At 42.6% G+C, this 21,322-nt stretch overlaps 1 protein-coding gene across 2 annotated transcripts in view; it reads left to right on the top strand.

Annotated features, from left to right (window-relative positions):
- The window catches only part of TOX3 (TOX high mobility group box family member 3), a 108,650-nt gene extending 87,933 nt beyond the window's left edge, over positions 1-20,717 (top strand). For both annotated transcript variants that reach the window (XM_059383985.1, XM_059383983.1), the window contains exons 4-7: positions 7,545-7,814; positions 12,070-12,297; positions 14,320-14,400; positions 18,715-20,717. In XM_059383985.1, the coding sequence (XP_059239968.1) occupies positions 7,545-7,814; positions 12,070-12,297; positions 14,320-14,400; positions 18,715-19,467 (1,332 nt within the window). In that variant the 3' untranslated portion in view covers positions 19,468-20,717. The remainder of the gene's footprint in view (positions 1-7,544; positions 7,815-12,069; positions 12,298-14,319; positions 14,401-18,714) is intronic.
- The last annotated feature ends 605 nt before the right edge of the window (positions 20,718-21,322 follow it).

Below are 21,322 nucleotides of genomic sequence, written 5' to 3'. Positions count from 1 at the left end.
CTTTATTCTGTCTTTAAAATTGAGTTAACTTCACAGTCATCCATTAAAAGGTGGAGCGTGTTCCAAACTTCTGCTAACCCCGGTTCGCGTGTGTGCAAAGCGTGGCACGTGATCACTTGCCTAATTGGTAACACTCAAGAAAAAGAATTGTTAGAAAGTCATGTCCTGATTTATTGCCCTGGATCTTGCTTTTAGCCTATATAACCTATAGTCACCTACTATATGGTGATACCGCCAGCACCTCCCAGTGGGTCAGGGACAGGAGAGACAGCATTTTTTACAACGCTCAGATTGCCGAATAAAACTGGCGTGAGGGCTCAGACTTCTTTTGTAGAGGTATGAAGGTTGTACTCCGTGCTGTTGCCCCATTTCCTTTAATCATGGCACCTGTCACTCTTTGAAGTGGCCTCCTTTGCCCATACACAGCCTGTCCCCTCCTCTTGCCTGTCTCATGGGCAGCAGGCAGGCTCACACCTGGAACGGTGTCTGAGCTAAAATACACTAGGCGCTCAATAAGTGTTTTATCTGTTGCATATAAGAATGAATGGAAGACAGACTGCGTATTTGCTATTAAGAGCATAACTTGATTATTAAGTAAAAATGAAAGAGGCCATTTGAGGTATAAACAGCTGTAAACATGGAATTGCTCCTTGAACTTTTCCTTGGGGCTGAAAGAAATCAACAAGGAGCCGACTCCTTGGTAAAAGAAAGGAGTGACGGGGTCTACAGGTGCAATACCATTAAGCGTTTTATGGCAAACTCTTGGAAATTTTATTTTGCTAAGAAACTATTAATTAACTTTTAGGAAGGCTGTTTTTCACAAAACACTCATGTGTAGGTATGTTTGATTATAACCCTGAGGGTAGCTATTAAGGAAAAATTATCTATTTCAGGGCACATATTTTGATGAAGTTAAGGTTTGTGGTATGTCGGTCTGTAATTATCCTTGGTATGCATTTGTCATAACGGTGTTTATTTCAGGATTTACTGGGGTCAGGAATACACTAGCTGGCCGTGACGGTTGATTGTTGTTCATTTGGAGACAAAGTTTTTAACATCGCTATAGGACGCAGTAACTTAAATAATTGAGCGTAAAATTACTGACCTGAATTTCATATCTGTAGTTCTCTGATCTTTATTAATACAAAGCAATTTTTATTACTGATAATTGTTTAATTGCTCCATTTCTCAAGAAATATTGATTTAAAAAACCACCCCAGTGCAAATGTGTTTAGTCACACTCGCTAATATATTTGGGTTATTTGCTTCTTAATTAGATGCTGTCTTCTGTTATGAAAACCTAACATTGGATCGTTACAGAAAATATTTATTTGTACACGTGCACAGAAGATGCACATTAGATGTTTAAAAATCTTTTATGGCAAAAATCAACCCAGAAGGAAGTAAGTGACACCGCCATGAGAAAAATATAAATAAAATAGAGTAATCATGTGTGATACCTCAAATAAGGTATCAATTCGAAAGCCTCCGTCTCGCATTTGCCAAAGAAACCCGAACCCAGTACTTGAGGATATGTAATTATACACTACTAAGCGTGCAACACACAGATATTATAATAAATGCCAATGCAAGAGGGAAAGGGGTTTCACCCGTGCACCAAGGAAATGCCATGGAGGACTGGCCCTTGCTCCAGGCCTGGTAGAATGAGAAAGAACAGATTTAATATGTAGAGGAGGTAGAGTTTTGTTGGCTGAGAAGGTAAGAGCAAACTGCCCATTTCCCACCCAGCCCCCTCCCACCCCCAGAATCCCGACATATCTTTGTATGATTCATGTCCAAGGGTAATACCCCACTGTAATTTAGTGAGGACACTTTTCACCTTGCCAATTGCTTTCAGTCTTGTTGAAGTCCAGGAGAAAGTCTCAGTGTGGGGCTAATAAGTCCCACACCTCTTTTATCCTTTTTAAATAAGAGAAAGCAGAGTTCTGGCTCAGAGCCTTAGGCAGGCCCTGTATTTAGACAGACTACAACCGTGTTGTTTCCTTTTCTGGGTGTTTATTTGGCATTCCATTGGTCCACGTGTCCCTGGGTTTTAATTTATACTAGTGATCCAAAGTTTTCCCTTTTCACATAACATTATTCGGATTTTAACAGTTGACTCAAATAATTAAGGTTCAGGAATAAACTGGATCTCAGACAATTTAAGAAAAGGAGGGGCCACTACCAGAAATATCCATTCCACGGTTTCCTGTTTTAAGAAGAAAAGACAGAGAGGCTCTTACCAGGTGGAGAGAGAAGGGCATGGCATCTGGGCACTCCCCGCACCAAGATGTGTGCAGACCATCAAAGCTCTGTTGAATTGTGCTTATGGGCAACTAGAAAGCAGTGTGCCTCCTCTTATCTTGTGAAGTCCATGGCCTGCCCGTTCAGAAAGACTTGGTCCTCTTCAGAATGTAGGTTAAAGTGTTGGGATATATATTTATATTACTTATATTATAATCCAGTAGCCTACCATTGATTTAGATGGGTTGCCCTGGAGGGGCGATCAATTAATATCTATTGGAATAAGTAACCCTGCTAGATAGATAACCACCCTTTATGCTTACCATGACATCCTTCTACACTCTGAATAATATGCAGACTTCCTAGGATACCCTGTCATTTTATGGCCATTCCTTACCTCTCCAGTTTCATAGCTAGTCCTGCTTTTCCTGGCCCGGTGACACTGGCCTCTCCTTTACTTCTCCATGCGCCGGGCCTTTGCACATACTCTTCTCTACCTTGGATGCTCTTCCCTCTTTTCTAGCTAAGTAGCTTCTATGCTCCTTTTGCACCTTGACTCTAGTGGGTCACCTCCTCAGGAAGCATTCCCAGATGACCCCACCTTGCACGATGGGGTCATCTGGGAATGGCTCGTTCCCACTTCTCCGTCCATTGCATTGCCCTCTTCACCTGGCCCACCCTGCTCCCACCTGTACCCGCCACCTTTCCATTTCTCAGGCATGCCAAGCTTTCTCCTACCTCAGACTTTGCACATGCTGTTCCCTCTGCCTGGAACATGATTTATTTACCCTCCTTTCCTGGTTGGCTCCCCTCTTCCTCCACACCCAAGATGTTTACATTATAATGGCTTAATAAAGTAGTTCTCAAACAAGGGGCATTTTGCCCCCATCCTCAGGGGGACAATTGCCAATGTCCAGAGACATTTTGATTGTCACAACCAGGTTGGAGAGGGGAGGCTTCTGCCATCTAGTGTGTAGGAGGCAGAGATGGTGCTAAGCAGTCTATTGTGCCCAAGATACTCCTCCACCAATGAAGTATTATCCAGACCACAGTGTCAATCCTGCTGAGGTTGGGAAATCCTTATCTTATAACAATCAGAGGACAGAGTGAGACCAAGGAAAGAAGGAGTTTTTCCCCAAAGGATGAACAGTTTAGGAAATGATATAAGAGAACTCTAGATAGAAAATGTAATTGTGAAAGCTAGCGTTCAGCTCTTACATCGGACATGATCGTGGCAATCTCTTAGAACCCACTAGTTGCTTTGCCTTTCAGTGATCATGGGTAAGTCTTTTAAGACTGAATTCTAATGGGGGAGAGGTAATGATTTTCAAAAAATTCATTAAATCTCTTAGGGCTTTATCGATGGTTATATATTTCCTTATTGTGTTATGACTACTAGGAGAAATCGCAAGCTATTTTTGAGGAGTAGATATGAATTCTTCTTGCCTATGCTTTGTCAGTCTATTAATCCATTCTAAATTGTGTTTTACTTGGGTAGTGTTTAAAAGAACCACATGCTGGTTTTCTAGTTTTCAAGGATTTGAGCAATTGGTCTATTGGTTTCTCTGGCCTGGCACATAACAGGTGCTCAGTAAGTACCTTTGAACTGTGCTGACATCTTTCTTTAAGTGGGAATCCTAAGATCAAAGGAAGTGTCTTTCAAAGGTTACCCTTTTTTATGGAAAACGATTGGAACTGTTTAGAGTCACCAACTTCCCCAAGGTAGTTGTGAATAATTGGCAGCCCTAAAGGAACTTGAATTTCTAAAAAGACCCTTTTACCATTAATCTAACCCTCACGCATAGGAAGTTATTATGGGACAGCTGTGGACCATGGCAAAAGCTAGCACATTTTGACGCATCAGTGATGTGGTCAGGGATTCCTTGAAAAGACTTCAGAGGCTCTTGGTGTGTTGTCCCATAGGAGGTCGGAAAGATGGGGCCTACATGTTTGCAGATGTGAAGGTTCTAAGCTGTGTCAGGCCTGGGCCTCACCACCAGTATGTTTCTTGAGTAGTGTTCCCCTGTCCCCACTGCAGAACATCCCCATTATTTCTCGCTCTCTTTTTTTAAAGTGAAGTGTTTCGAGCGTGCTCAACTTCTAAAATAAATGAATACAGAGTGCTTTCATTGAAGGGCAGGGTGGGGTGGTGATAGTGGTAGAGAGCTTGGGGCCCCATTCATCTCTCTCTGTCAACATGTGCCTCCACTGGTGGGCCATGGCTCCCTAGAGCACAGTTTTCCCATCACCCTAGCTCCATAGAGGCTAGAAAGAGCTGATGAAGCCAAGGAAACTTACTTCCTGGCCTTCTGTTTGATGATGAGATTCATCTGGAAAGCTGTAGATGTGGGACAAGTCACAAGTATCTGTACGTGCTGATTTTCATAGGTTTTGGAGCAAAGCAACTTCTACGTTAATGAGAAAGTTGCATAAATCAGATCATCGTATCTCCTGGTCATGCCAGTCGGCTAATTTACTGTTTTACAGTCCAAATTAAAATACTTAGTTCAAATGGACTCTGGAAGTTGCTTGTAAACACTTAAAACATCTAGATTTAAATAAGTCTGAAAGGACTTTTAAAGTGCATTCTGAAGAACATATAGAGAGTGTAGAATGAAGAGTAAGATAGCTTCGGGGGTGCCTGGCTGTCTCGGTCAGTAAAGCATGTGACTCTTGATATTGGGGTTGTAAGTTCAAGCCCCATGTTGGGCATGGGGCCTACTTAAAAAAATAATAGTAAAACTTAGAAAAAAAATAAAAAGAAGAGGGTAGCTTAATTGCCAGTAGTTGGAGGGTGGAAGTGATGTAAGCAAGCAATGGTGGAACTTCAACAGAACAGGGAAGAGTAAGGATGGCCTGAGTGGCTCAGTGGGTTAAGCGTCTGCCTTTGGCTTGGGTCATGATCTCAGGGTCCTGGGATCGAGCCCCGCATTGGACTCTTTGCTTAGCAGGGAGCCTGCTTTCCTTCCTCTCCCTCTGCCTGTCTCTCTGCCTACCTGTGATCTCTGTCTTTCAAATAAATAAATAAAATCTTAAAAAAAATTTTTTTTGAGAAGAACATGGAAGAGTATAGACAGCTCAAATTTTTGAGGAGGAGAAAAAGCTGAACGAGTAGTAGAATGCTAATCCAAAAAAAAAAAAGGACAAACGGATAATGTAAAATCCACTTCTGTGATACAAGTCTGCAGAGGAACACCTGCCAATAGAATGTGGTATTTTAGGAACAGTGGAAGAGGATATCGATACTGTCAGTGAACCAGAAAAGAGTGTGATTGTTCTAGTACATGTGACACGTTTCTCCTGGGATGGCACAGCAATTTAATAACTCAAACTGTTTAGGAATGGGAAGTTTATATATTTAAGATGTAACCCAAGCAATTAGCTATTCTGTTTTAAGCTTTTCTTGACTCAAGGATTTTAGGTTTTTAAACTCATTTTGTGTTTTTATAAATGGAAGCATTTAAGATGCTCTTCTCCTCACCCTCCAGTTCTACCCCTTAAAATATAACCATTGCTCAAAGTTTAGACAGTCCTTTTTTTAATTTTAAGATTTTATTTATTTATTTGACACAGAGAGAGAGAGAGATCACAAGTAGGCAGAGGCAGGCAGAGAGAGGGAGGGAAGCAGGCCCCCCTGCTGAGCAGAGAGCCCGATGCCAATGCCGGGCTCGATCCCAGGACCCTGAGATCATGACCTGAGCCAAAAGCAGAGGCTTAACCCACTGAGCCACCCAGGTGCCCCTAGATACTTCTTTAAACAAACAAACAAACAAACAAACAAAAAAGAGGGGCTATACTCTATAATTATTTTACAACTCATTTTTTTCAATTATGATAGCTGGGATATCACTCTAGGTCAGTGGTTCTCAGGTGAGAGAATTTTGTTCCTCAAGGGAAACGTCTGGAGATACTTGTGATTGCCATGACTGGTGGGGAGGGAGAAGTTGCTGCTGGCATCTAATAGAGGCTGGTTGCGGTCAACATCCCGCAAGGCAAAGGACAGCCCCACAACAAAGAATTATCTGGTTCAAAATGTCAATAGAACCAAGATTGGAAACTCTGTTCTAAGTCAATACACATAAATCTAATTCATTATTTTAAAAAGCCTCATAATACTTTGTAGTACGGTAGATCATAATTTATTCAACTAGTTTCCTATTGATGGCTTCTTACTTAGTGGCGTTTATATATTTAATATTAAGAAACCAAATGTTCCAATTTAGATATTTACAACTCATTTTGTTGCTTCTTTAAAAAGCAAAAATAAGATACTGGAAAGACTCAAAAGAAGAACACTTAAAATTTTATTTGTAGGCTTGTGTATAAAATTGGATTCTGGGTCACTGTGAGTCAAGAGAATTTGGTTTCAGTAAAAATCACAGACTCACACTAAATGACAAGTCTTAAAGTAAGTTGTTTAAAAGCACGTCTTCATTTTTTTGATTCTTTGGAATTAAAAAAAGGAGCAGCGGCAACAGCTCTACAGCCTTTTACATGACTGCCAAAAACAGAAGGCTACTTTTGAAGGGACTGCAGTAATTTTCAGAGAAGTTAATTCTGATGATCTCTACCTCCTCCTTATACATATTTTTAAAATCTATTAGCCCATTAAATCATGTCGGGTTGAAGGAAAGAAAACAAGGCAGGTTTAAGAAGAAGAAAGTGATATCCAATTCCAAAGACATTGAATGACTTCCAGATGCCTCTGACAATGTAATTCAGAATTGGAATGACCCTCTGGTTAACCACAGAGGGTTTTATACAAAGGGTGCCCTGAAGCAAACAGATGTTGGCTCTCTGCTTCCCTAAGCCCGTCCTCTCTACATGTCAAATGCATTCCCAGAAGGATAAAATAAAGACTGGATTCACCTTCCCTCACAGAGCTGGGTCAAGGGGAATGGAGCTAGAAAGTGTGTGTGAGAAGGATGGAGGACTAGAGCAACTGCTGAGCCAGAAAGGCCCGAGCCTCCGCTTCAACCCTTTCTTACCCATTTCCTCCATAAGAGTTGGAAGTTTTCTTTCACTGCCAGGTCTTTTATTATTTTCTCTAAAAGTCATCCAGTGACAGTTTTAGAGTGAAATAGACTAATGAGGCTGGACCATTTGGGCTTTGTGCTTTTGACCTTTCAACTTTTAGGGCATGAGTCCTTAGAGTTAATGAACAGGGACCATCATCCTGGAGTAGGTCAGACCTGTCTGAGGAACCAGTGCTAACATTTTCAGCTTGTTGATATTTGGGAAGACTAAGATCTTCCCCTCCTCCCCCCCCCCCCCACAACCATTGTCTGTTGTCTTTTTAGGACCAGAGCCACACACAAGTGCCCCAGTACCGTCAGGATCACTCCTTGATCATGAGGTCCATCGTCCACATGACTGACGCTGCTCGCTCTGGGATCATGCCTCCCACTCAGCTCACTACCATCAACCAGTCTCAGCTCAGCGCCCAGTTGGGGCTGAATTTGGGAGGGGCCAGTATGCCACACACGTCTCCTTCACCACCAGCGAGCAAGTCTGCAACCCCTTCCCCTTCCAGCTCCATCAATGAAGAGGATGCTGATGAATCCAACAGAGTAAGTTGACTGACTGCCTTCGTTATGTCACTACCTAAGAATTTGGAATCAGCCCATGCTATGTCTTCGAATTTCCCTCACGGTATGAACCCCCTTTCTGCATTTGGCTAGCATTTACATTCGTGACAGTTTAATTTTTTTCTTCTCTCTTTTACTTACTTGTTTTTGTGAAAAAGCATATTCCACTGGAAATTGGGAGATCTAGCTTCTCCTACTGGTTATAAGGCATTGAAATGTCACTTAACTCTTGTAGGCATGATTTTCCCATTCTGCAAAAGGGAGGACTTCCACTAGATTCCCCAGAAGTTCTGAAGTGCTCTGCTTCTAAGTTACTGTTCATGTGGATAAGTTTCATCCAGTTAGTTGGCTGAGCCACTGTCATCATATTTGACACCTTCTATGTTGATCACTTAGTAAGTTCTAATCGTTCCACATCTCTGCTTTTGTTATGGAGGATGGTAATTCAAATATACATGGTTTGAAATCAAAACTTAATTTCAGGGAGGACTTTTCTGAATGCTTAGAAAGGTATTCTGTTTCATTAACGTTACCTGTCCTAGGTCCTTTCCTTTTTCATCATATTTTGTACACCTACTCTGTGCTTGGCCTTTTACTTGGTTCTGGTGATATAAAGATTTATAAGAGAATTACTACCTGGGGGACTCCCCACTGGGGATGAAAAGCAATGTTTAATACTAGCTCCAGAGGTGATTAGAGGTATAATTGATGTATCTTGATGTGCTAAGAATGTAATCGATTCTGCTTGGGAGAGTGATTTGAGGAAGACGTTATTGAGAAGGTGATATTTGAATTAGGTCTAAGAGGATACATAAAAGTTTGTGAGGCAGAAGAGAGAGGCCAGCATTCTGGTCGAGGGAGCAGTGGAAGTACACGTCAATTTATGAGTATCATGAACAGTTTGATGTGGGGAAGAAAGAAATAGGAATTGAAGAAAGCCATCGCTGAAATGTGGTAGCCTTTCTCCTGCAGGTAGTTGAGAGCTGATTAATTATTTGCATAGAGGAGGGGCATAAGCAACTCATGCTTTAGAAAGATGGCTTTGGCTGTGTAGAGAATGTGTTACAGAGGGAGGGACTGGAGGAAAGGGAAATGATCAACAGTTGCTATGAAGTGTTTCCTTTTAGCCAAGGAGGGAATGGACAGGAGGTACCAGATGAGCGAGAATTGTAAGTAAGAGGGAGGATCATGAGGTGTTGGTAATCCACTGGGATCTGAAGGCATGGAAGATAAGTGGGATTTTAGTATGAGAGCCAGCATGGATTATCAGGGAGTGAGAGAATCGGCCCAGAAAGAGGAGTGTTACTTTTTCTCCCATGGAGAAGATGAGAGTTTGCCATGGTCTGGGTTGAAGTCAAAGCAGCATGTTTGAGTGTAGAACTCAGGTCATGGGGGCGGGGGAGGGAACTACACATTTGGGGACCATCAGCACCTAGGTGTGAAGATAGGGAAAAGTATTGGGATTTCTCAGTGTGTGTAAGGAACAAGTCAAGGCCAGAGCCCTGGGCATCATTTATTTTTAAGTAGCAAATGGAAGAAGAGGAACTAGAGAGGGTTGAGAGTGAGGAAGAGGAGGGAAGGGAGGTAAGAATATATTGCAGGGATTGGAAGAAGAAGGGTTTGATCTGTCCTGACACATTAGCACCCCCTGGACATGTTAGCTCCTCACTGGACATGTTAGCACCCTGCTGGACACAGATGGGGTCAACACATTAACGCATTAACAGTCTCTGCTCACAGGTTTCTGTGAAGGTGACCTGAGAACAATGATTATAAAGAAACTCAAGAGATGTGAAAAAGGCCCCGCCAAGTTACAGCTGGCCAGGACACAATTCACATGGATTCTTTTCATTTCACTCACATTGCCACAGATGATCTACTCACTTTTTTTTTTTTTAATATTTTATTTATTTATTTGACAGAGAGAGATCACAAGTAGACAGAGAGGCAGGCAGAGAGAGAGGAAGGGAAGCAGGCTCCCTGCTGAGCAGAGAGCCCGATGCGGGACTCGATCCCAGGACCCTGAGATCATGACCTGAGCCGAAGGCAGCGGCTTAACCCACTGAGCCCCCCAGGCGCCCGATCTACTCACTTTTGTACCACTCTGAAATTGTCCTGGCTAAGGAGAATCTTATCCACAACTCCTCGCCTTACTCCGTTGTAAGCAAGGGTCTAGGTTTTGTATAAAGGCACAGAATCCAACTGGTTGTCTTCCAAGCACCTGAGCTGAGAAAGAAAGATTAAAATCATCATTGAGGATAAACTCCACCTTCCCCCTTCCCGAACGCTCAGGTTTCCTTTGGAGAATTAATTCCGAGCTTTTGTTTAAACTGTGAGATTCTTCATTTTAGGTTTATTCTTCAAAGGTAATGATGATTAGGGCAAGTCATGGTTATCCAAGGGAAATACCAAAGGTTGTCACCATGGAATGCTGGTTTACAGAGCGAGAGATCGAGCTGTTTTTCTTTTGGAAAGGCTGCCCCGGAAATTACTCTCACCTTGCCATTGGTTGGGGCATTGATGGTGCCAACAGTATCAACTTTTCTTCCAGGAAAACAGTATAGTTGTTGGACTCAATTAGAAAAATCTGTGTCTCTCTCTCCATATATATATATTTTTTTTTTTTCTTTTCCTGTGGGGCTAAAGTGATATTTTTCACTGAAGGAAAACTTTGCCCCTGCTGAACCTCCAACTGAAAAGCATCCGAGTCTCTTAAAAGTTCAGATTCATTAACTAGAAATAAACAAGACTCATTTATCCTGAGAATCTAGAGGAAAAACAAAAAGACCATTATTGAAAATGATTGCATTAATCGTGAGTTATGAAAGATGGCATTTTGGAGGAGAGTTGAGATGTGGCTTACCACCATTGGAGATATGTAAACTACTTGTGTGAAGTACACAGTTGTTACGACTTGAGGGGGTCCACAGAGAAGTAGACTTGTGGCTCCCTCCCCCATCTTGAGGGTTCAGGGCTCTCAGAGACAAGTTACTTCACAGTCTTCTCTCTAAGAATTTTAGTAATCGGATTAAGTTCCAAATGACTCTCATTCAGGAGGTAATGATACTCTCGGAAAATTTGAATTTAGGATCCGAGACTTAAGGCCATTAAAAACCAATCTGTTAGTGACTTGAGTCTATCTCTCTTGATCTTCCCCACGGCTGGCTTTTAAAACCAATTTTGTCACATTTTTCCGTTTCCCCGATGAAGTTAGCTACAAGATGATCTTCAGTTCAGTCCTGTTGTAATCTAGGGAGAGAATGCAAGGCTGATCAATTTTTCCTCCTGCCTCTCTAATAAGTATAATATGTGATCACTGAAATTAGATGAGGGGAGTAGCAGGTGAATATTGGAGCTCCATGGTATATGAACGTGGGGAGTTATACCCAGGTCATTTCTGTGGCCTTGGTCTCAGAGTGTACGATGGTAATGATGTGTGAGGCACTTACTGTCCCTGTGGCAGTCGGCTTCTGAACAGAGCTACTTTCCGTGGGACTATTTCCTTATCGATCTTCTTTTCAGCCTTGGTGATTTGAACAATCATCGCACTCTTAGAGGTTTTTAATTTTAATGAAGAAAATTTCTTCTCTATCTCCACTTAAAGGAATTTTGACATTTTTTATAGTTCTTGTTAGCCTATTGTTTCGAACGTTATCATGACTTAAGGAAATAGAGATGACTTTTCTTTTATTGTGCAAGCTCGGGGATTGTAGCTAATTTCCGCTAGTTTCTGGAGACCCTTGAGCAAGGTAACATAAAAAAATGAAACTTTGCGAAAGTCGATTCACGTGACTATGGCCAGGGACCTCATTTAAAATATCTGGATAAGATCAACATCCTGAATTACTTACAGTTATTTCTAAAGCCTCTGAAAATGTAAAATATTGTATGTGTACACATGGAATGCACACACACACACACGTGCACATATACACATGCACGTCTTTGCCTGGTGCAGAGACTGCTCTGTTTCTCATTACTCATAATTGCTATTTAGAGCATATGTTGTGAATGTATTGAAGATACTTCTGGGTCTCATTAATCAATGTTCTAAATGCTAATCTCTGCTGTCCAGTTAACTCTAAGAAAACTCACCCCTCCCCTGCTTTTGCTGGGGATTCCTCGATTGATGAATCAGCTGAACAAAACCTTCACAGTACAGTTGCAGACCTGGGTAGGTCTTGCCACCTTCTCTGCAAGGACATTCTAAGCAGTGAATTTTCTTCCTGCTTTGCAGGCCATTGGAGAGAAAAGAGCTGCTCCAGATTCTGGCAAGAAGCCCAAGACTCCAAAGAAAAAGAAAAAGAAAGATCCCAACGAGCCCCAGAAGCCGGTATCAGCATATGCCCTGTTTTTCAGGGACACACAGGCTGCAATTAAAGGGCAAAACCCCAATGCCACTTTTGGAGAGGTCTCAAAAATTGTGGCATCCATGTGGGACAGCCTTGGCGAAGAACAAAAGCAGGTGAGGTAAAGACCCAGCACGGCCATATAGGAAAAAGTCACCAGAGTATTTCCTGGACTTTTTTCCTTCCCTTTCCTTTCCTTTTCTTCCTTCCATTCTTTCTTTCTTTCTTTCTAAGATTTTATTTATTTATTTATTTGAGAGAGAAAGAGAGCATGAACGGGGGGCAGAGGGAGCAAAGGGGAGAGGGAGAAGCAGACTCCCCACTGATCAGGAAGCCCCATGTGGACTTGATCCTAAGACCTCGGGATCATGACCTGAGCCAAAGGCAGATGCTTAACTTCAGCCTGAGCCACCCAGGCGCCCCTCTTACATCTTTCCTGCATGAACGTTCACTTAATATGACTGTTTCTCATCAAGGCCTTTCTAAGCTATGGAATTTAGAAACACAGTTAAGTAAATCCAAACCCCTCCCCAGTTATATGGATTTCTCGGTCCCCCTTAAGGGTGCGTGTTCAGAACCCATTCAGAGGAGAAATGGGGAAATTCAGGTGGCATCCTGCACACCTAAATTTTGATGATCATCTTTTCATTTTTTTTTTTAAAGATTTTATTTATTTATTTGACAGAGAGAGATGACAAGTAGGCAGAGAGGCAGGCAGAGAGAGAGAGGAGGAAGCAGGCTCCCCGCTGAGCAGAGAGCCCGATGCGGGACTCGATCCCAGGACCCTGAGATCATGACCTGAGCCAAAGGCAGCGGCTTAACCCACTGAGCCACCCAGGCGCCCTCATCTTTTCATTTTAAGCAACGTGAAGTTTGCCCCCTTTGTTCAGAAAGGGCACTACAAAGGGATTAGGTCCATCCCGCTTGCCTTGTCTTTGATCATCTGTCCAAACCTATATGCCGTCCTGGTGGGTCTCCAAACTTTGAACCCACCTCCGCGAGTCTCACTACCATCACCGGGCATTTGAAATTTTATTCCAAGGTCATTGAAAAACTCGGCCATATGAGAGGTATTGAGTGATTAGCCAAGCTGGCAGGAGATACTTCTTTAGGGTCTGGACTCCTGGGCCTCCCCTTACAGCATCTCCGCCACAAACAGAGAGGGAGAATGGCTTCCTTGCTCCTTGTGTGAAACTCCCAATGACCATTAGTAGGAATGGACGTTCCATGTCCTCAGATGACTGGACCTCTCTTAGTAATAAAATAGAATCACCATCTCAGAAATGAACATGGGGGGAAAATCCTTGATTTTTTTTTTTTTTTTTTTTACAAATCATGACCTCATTCCTGCTAGCTTGGGATGGTGCAGTGCAGCTGTAGAATTTGACCATTTATTGTTGTATGTGGCACACTGATTTTCTGTCCCCGAAATGTAATCCTAAGGGGACTGGCAGGCTCCTACCTCTTTTATCTCTGGAAAGATGGTTGCACTTTGGTCTAACAGACGGCCATCAGACACCGTTACGAAAAGGAAGCGCCCATCACGTTTACTATATTGGGACTTGTTTATGTAACTCACTGGCCTCACTAACAGAAATTTCTCATTCCTGGCGGTTTTTTTTTCCTTCCAAAGAAACCCAAGGTGGTTTCATCTTTTCTCTTGTGCCTTCACAACACGTACCTTTTGTGGTTGGTCTTTAAATCCTCTGATTTGGTGCGGGTTAGAAATGTGTGTGAGGGAAAGGAGGCACTGATAGAGAAACTTGCGATTTTCTGTAATTTGAACGTTTGTAGCCAATTTGACTCTTCTTGCACCTTATCTGGGCCCTAGAGTGAGGCCTTCCGCTGTTTCTCTCAAAGCATCTGTGCTACAACTGGAAATCTTGTTTCCATTTATCATCGGAAACATCAAGACTGTGCTCTGATGAGCATGGCAGGGTTTTGTTTTAATATGTCTGTGTGTGTGTGTGTGTGTGTGTGCGCGCGCGCATGTGTGTGTGTGTTCACATTTGAAAATCAAAGCCACACAGACCAACTTTTTCAGTGAGTTCGGTTGTGACCTCATTTGCACGGCTGTGATTTTGTGGCTGAGAAACTGTATGCTAAAGGTGGTGCTAATTGTGGTCTTTTTTTAATAGGTGTATAAAAGGAAAACAGAAGCTGCCAAAAAGGAGTACCTGAAGGCCTTGGCCGCATACCGGGCCAGCCTTGTTTCTAAGGTAAGCCTGTGCGGGGATGGCGGGTCTCTGAGTCCTGGCGTTGAGAACACCCACTGGGCGTTGAAAACATCAAGGCAGCTCCCCTTAGAGTTGACCAAAAAAAAGGCATCTTGGACAACTCATAAACTCATTTCCATGAGAGATGACCACAGTGATGGCCCGAAAAGTAGGAGTTAATGGAAGCTGCTGAATCTGAGTTGTTTCCAGAAGATTCTGTGGTCTTTCTTTCTGTGTGTTGAAACTATTTAACAGACACAAATAGGGTAGACAGGTTTTTAATAGCCTCTTTATCTTTGCTTTTTGTCAGGGACTGAGATCTATGCGAATGTCCTCTGTTTAAACAGGTGGTGTTTTGGTCATATTTGGGACATCCTAAAGTAAATTCTCCAATGGTTATATTATTGTAATGGGGGTATCGCATTTTTGACCAAACTGTTCCCCATCAGATAAATAAATAAACCTCATGATTATTTAAAATAAAATTATGCTCCAAGTACTTAACAAAAAAAAGACATGTATATATATTATACATAGAGTATAAAATGGACCTTGATGTATTATAAAATGCACCCATATCCCAAAGCAAATGTCAGTCTAGATTATTATTACCTTGATCCAAAAGGAGCATGAGCTATTAGGTTATATTTTAACATTTAATTAACTTTGTCTTTGGCCTTCCTAGAATTTAGAGAGGCTTTGGGGAGACTAATTGGAACTAATGTTTTTGCTCTTGATGTATTTCCTCTGGCAATCGGGCATTCCATTCCATGGTCTTGCGCATGGCCTCGGGTTCCATGTAGGGCTACAAGGCATGGTAGGTGTTGCCTGTGTAGCCATTTAGAAAGGATGTCATTCCTTTTTTTCTCTTCCTCACCTGAGCTGTCTCTTCTTTATATTAAGATGCACCATTGGCAGCTGCTCAAATCAGATCAGGAGAGGTCCTGATCCAGTTCCACTGCCAACTGTTAGGACACCTTCCACTTCATTAGAAAGAGAAAACATTCATCAGGTCAATAGTAAAACCTTTTTCTGAGGCGCTGCAAGACCCATCGTGTAAGATGTACCAGTCCTGGCCTCAGATTTGCATATTGGCAGACAACAGCCGAATGTGTGGGCTACAGATGTTAAGAAGGGAGGTATATAGTTGGCTAATGAGATGGGGTGACGTGAATAGGAACAGTGTACATGTACTTCCTAAGTGGATCATTTATTCATTCATTTACCCAGAAGCAGGAATAGGTGATCTTTGTGCATTAGAGCATGAATAATTGACCACACATGGATTTCAGCCAAGAGCGGATATCTCAAAAGGCATTCAGGGAACAGCAACCACGATTGGACTCATCGAGTCTGTCACTGAAGTGGAAGGGGTACTGTGAAAGTTACATATGGGTTCCAGAATCAGGATTCAGAAGTAGCTCCGAATGGAAGTCCACGATTCCCGAAAACCAGTATGATGGAATTTAAAAGGAAAAAAAATCTAAAATAGTGTTTGTTGGGATTTCTTTGTTTTGTTTTGTTTTGCTTTTCATTAAGTTAGTGCAGTTTGAGAGCATCCTTAATTTATATTCAGAGCCCTAGCAGGAACTCAAATAGTCCTTGAGGTAGATGTTCCGAATAATTTCAGTCTGAACCTAACGTATGAGATAGCGTCCAAAGTGGTGAGCCCACATGAAGCAGTATCCGTTGTACAGCGTGGTGATGAGACCACATCTGAAGAATTTGTTCTCTTTTGGCCCCTACAATTTAAAAAGGAATGGTAACCAGCTGAAAGCCCTTCTGGAGGGTTGCCTCTACGATGGTAAGGACTGAAAATCAGACTATATTCAAATAATTGAAAGAATCATGGGGGCAAGGACTTGGGGACATGTGATCTTGATCCTCAAGTTAAAGGCCATCATGTGGGAAGCCCAAGTTTGAACTCTGTGCCCCAGATAGAAGACCTCATCGAGGGAGTGAGGTCACAGGCAGCAAAAATTCAATGTTCATTAGAAATCGTGAGTAGCGTTAAATGCATTTAACATTTGCCCCTACATTCAGAGCCTGGGCCCCCTCTCTTAAGATGTGTCTGTACTATATTACTTTTTTTTAAGACTTTATTTATTTGACACAAGAGGGAGAGATCACAAGTAGGCAGAGAGGGAGGCAGAGAGAGAGAGGGAAGCAGGCTCCCCTGAGCAGAGAGCCCGATGCGGGGCTCGATCCCAGGACCCTGAGATCATGACCTGAGCCGAAGGGAAAGGCTTTAACCCACTGAGCCACCCACGCACCACCGTACTATATTACTTTTAATCTTCCCAACAGCCAACAAAAATTAATAGGAGCCTAATAGTAAAACATAAGGGAGTAAACCTGGCAGGCAAGCAAGACCTCTTTCATCTACTCATTTCTATTCGCCCCCAGGGTGGCATCTGAAAGGCACACGGGTATGATTGCCCAGGTGTCTAAATATAGATTCCCTTGTAGTTTCATACTAAGACTAGCTGGGTGATTTTTAAACATTAGAGTATATAAGAATTATTTTCTTGTGAATATGTACCACACTGTGTGTATTTTACCTTATGGGTGATTTAACGGTTTTTTTAGATGGTGAATGAGTCTTTGCAGGTTTCTTCTTACCCTAAGGGTTTAGAATGTGCCCCTCCAGTAGACATGCAAGGCCACCAAGCCTCTGCACGAAACCAGAGAGCTGTCCACGGATCCATGGTGCTTTACAATGATAATGTGTTCAAACAGAAGCCATTAGCCATGGCTTCTCCCACACTGAGTGATTTCCAATATAAGATCACCTCTCAGGTTCCTTCTCATGGTAGATTTTTAAAATGTGAGTAATACAAATCTGGAAGTAAGCATTCCATATCACTGAAGAGACTGGATATCAGCTCAATGCCTCCAGAAACACCTAATTCTGTGATGAATAAGAAAAAATAGTAAGCACAGTTATGTCCATCACTGTTGCATGAGTAAAAGTATTTATTTTTGTCACTGTATTTGTGTATGTTCAGCGCAGAATGTAATAGGTCATTTCTCTCTGTCGTTGAGCCTCACATCAGATCACTTGTTCTTATCCTGTGAGAGGTTATGGAGTCACCTGAGTACTGAACATTCTCCCCTCATCTAGGACTCCTGTGATAAATTGTGGAGATCTTTGAAAATACCAGGTCAACTACAACAATTTCTTAGGTTGTAAAATACTTCCATTTAGTATCTCTGCAGAATTGAGTTACATTTTTCTTACATTCACATGAGCACGGTCCCACGCTGCTGTGCCCGTGCAGAGCCCTGGTGTTTTCAAGTCATGGTTTTCTGGCAATAGTAACTGTTAATTCATAAAAAATTACTAACATATGCTAAATGCTTCTGTAGGCCAGGCCCTATTCTAAATGCTTAACAAATATGAGCCAGTTTAATGCTCAAAACCTCTGTGTAAGGTAAATGCCATAGAACCCCATTTTGTAGGTAAGGAAAGTATGGAACTTAAGTTGTCCAAAGTCACGAAGTTGTTAAGTAGTAGAGCATGACTGGAACACAGGCAGTCGATACTCTGTTGTCTTTCAATATGCTTCTTAGGGATGCAGGTCAGCTCAGACTTAACTACTGAAGAAGTGTATCAGCCACCTTTTGCTACATCGTGCTGTGTAACAACCAGCCCCAAAGACTCCCAAAACAGAGGAGTCTTTATCTCAGAGGGTACCAGAGAACTGGCTAGTTATGCAGTCTCGGCCCTGCAGGATCTGCTGGTCCTGCTTCTCAGTCTGCAGTCAGCCTGGAGGTTGGCAGGGCCTGGGCTCATTCACGTACACGGCAGTTGGCTGGCTGACTTCTGAGTGGTGACAGGGCCGTATGTCCCTTACCATATACATGGTGATGGCGGATTCCCAGAGCGATTAGAAGGGACCAGGCTCGGCCAGGATCCCAGGGGTGGGGGATTTCACTCTCCCTCTGGGGAGGGGAAGCTAAAAAGTCACATGACCAGAGACTTGGGTCTAGGGAAGAATGAGTAATGGCGGTCATGTTTTAAAAATCCATTTACAGGGGTACCTGGGTGGCCAGTTGGTTAAGCCACTGCCTTTGGCTCAGGTCATGATCCTGGAGTTCCAGGATCAAGTCCCACATCAGGCTCCAGCTCCACAGGGAGTCTGATTCTCCCTCTGACCTTCTCCCCTCTCATGCTTTCTCTCTCTTTGTCTCTCTCTCTCAAATAAATAAATAAAATATTTATTTAAAAAATCCATTTACAGTACTTAAAAACAGTTCAATCTGTCAGTCTCTGGCTATCTTAATATTTGGGGACTTTTCTCCCCCACCATGCAGGCTGCTGCTGAATCAGCAGAAGCCCAGACCATCCGCTCCGTTCAGCAGACCCTGGCGTCCACCAATCTGACATCCTCGCTCCTTCTCAACCCTCCGCTGTCGCAACACGCAACCGTGTCGGCCTCCCCTCAGACTCTCCAACAATCGCTCCCTCGGTCAATTGCCCCTAAGCCCCTAACCATGAGACTCCCCATGAACCAGATCGTGGCGTCGGTCACCATTGCAGCCAACATGCCATCGAACATTGGGGCCCCGCTGATAAGCTCCATGGGAGCGACCCTGGTGGGCTCCGCCTCTTCCACCCAAGTGAGCCCTTCCGTGCAAACCCAACAGCAGCAGATGCAGCAGCAGCTACAGCAGCAGCAGCAACAGCAGCAGCAGATGCAGCAGATGCAGCAGCAGCAACTGCAGCAGCACCAAATGCATCAGCAGATCCAGCAGCAGATGCAGCAGCAGCATTTCCAGCACCACATGCAGCAGCACCTGCAGCAGCAGCAGCAACAGCACCTCCAGCAGCAGATCAGCCAGCAGCAGCTGCAGCAGCAGCTGCAGCAGCACATGCAGCTGCAGCAGCAGCTGCAGCACATGCAGCACCCGTCCCAGCCCTCCCCCCGGCAGCACTCCCCCGCCGCCTCCCAGATGACGTCGCCCCTCCCCGCCATCGGGAGCCCCCAGCCGGCCTCCCAGCAGCACCAGTCGCAAATACAGGCTCAGACACAGACTCAAGTACTGTCGCAGGTCAGTATTTTCTGAAGACGCCCGCGGCAGAGGCAGGTGCGCTCGGGGGTGGGCGCCCGGAAGGAGGGTCCGCCGCGCGCCCGCGGCCGCAGCTCGTTAAGTTGCTGTCCGTGACGCGGAAACGTGTAACAGATCACATGGTCCTCTCAAGTGTCTATTAGATAGGCAATAAGAACACAGTGTAGCTGAGTATCATCTTCTAGCTGACTATAAATCACTTTGTTTTTAAACAAGAGAAGCTGTGCTCTTTTATGTGATGCCTTTTTTTATTTATTCAGGCTATATACCTACAATATGTGAATCAAACAGTTTAACGAACCCTGGGACATACTGATGACTGTAGACCGGCCTCTCTCTGAGTCATAGAAAATGGCCTTATTTCCCTCCCAGAAGTGAATAAACCACACTTCGAGGCTATTTGAACTTCCAGAGCCCTAAAATAATAAAAAAGCACAGTCCTAATTACCTGAAATATGAAGATCCGGTTTCATACAAACATTTGTATGACGTGAATCGTTGATGGCATTTTTTGTCATGAAAAAAAATAATGTAAATCACAGACTTTTGCCAAAGCTCTTATTTTTTTTTCCTAAATCTCTCCAGAAAAGAAAAAAAAAATGCAAGTGATTAGATTCCATTATTGACTCATTTCCACTTTTTTAACCCATGACTTCTCCAAATCAGACCACAGTATATGTTGTAACGATATCTATGGCCACTGTTAGCCCATTATACTCATTCCAATTAGAAGAAAAGAATGTGAATATTATATTCTGTGTTTTGAGTGACAAGTTTCGAAAAATAAAAACACTGTATTTTTAAAAAGGGAAATGCACTTAAATGAAAACAGTTATTACAAAAAGTTAAGATTTAAAAAAAAAATGCAAGAGTTTTTATTATGATGTGATACCGGTAGAATATTTAAAAAACGCACCACATCTGAATAATCAATGTAAATATTTTCTTTCAAAGTTGTAAGTTTTCATATCATGTGTTGTAAAGTTTTCATAAACAAGGCTTTAACGTAAACACTGGTGACATAAACCATTCATTGCTACGTTGCTTATTGTGTTTTTATGCTGTTTTATACTTTTTTATGAGTTATGATAGCAGCAATTAAGTTGTTTGTATTTTGCTTAACTAAAACAAAAATGCTTTTATCTTGCTATAGAATAAACACATTTCAGTAAAAACTGTGGACTGTATTTTGATGCAACAACCAGGAAAATGTTCACTTTTCAAATAAAATGATATGTCAAATTTCACTTTCGGTTCCTTGAATACGTATATGATGGGAAAGGACGCGACATACCAACATTTATTTGAGCCAAAGCGTCATCTTCTGTGTTCAGTTGGAAACAGGATATTCATTGCTAGGAATTTGGATCATATGGTCTAGATCCAGGACCTTTTAAGAAAATCGAAAAATTTTTTTTTATCATTTTTATCATTTTGTTAAGATGCAAGTGGCAAGGTAAGTGTAGAGGAAAGAGCGTTTGTCCTCTGTCTGGGGCTAGAACTTATGGCATTGTGTTATTGCTATTAAAAAGGATGGTGAAAATAATTATTTCAGTGTTCATTTCTTCCCCCCTTTTCTTGCTCTGTAGTGGCTCCTCTTTGAGAACAGTGTGAACCACTATCCCCAGTTGTCTTGCATGATTAATTACAGCATCTGTCCTGTCAGAAGCTATAATGAAGAGGTCTTGATAAAAATTGCAAATTACCACTGGCAACAGTCTTAAACTGCTTATGATAAAATGAAAATTAAAAACAGAAAGTGTCAACCCTGACCAGAATCCTAATCTGGTAAAAATGAGGGTGTGGGTTATGGTGTCCATAGTTCCTGTGTGTGAGACATTCAGAGAGAACG

This window comes from Mustela nigripes, chromosome 17 (assembly GCF_022355385.1).
Source record: "Mustela nigripes isolate SB6536 chromosome 17, MUSNIG.SB6536, whole genome shotgun sequence".
In the NCBI taxonomy this organism is placed as follows: domain Eukaryota; kingdom Metazoa; phylum Chordata; class Mammalia; order Carnivora; family Mustelidae; genus Mustela; species Mustela nigripes.
The sequence above is the reverse complement of the archived record's forward strand: the minus strand, read 5'-3'. Positions and strand labels throughout refer to the sequence as shown.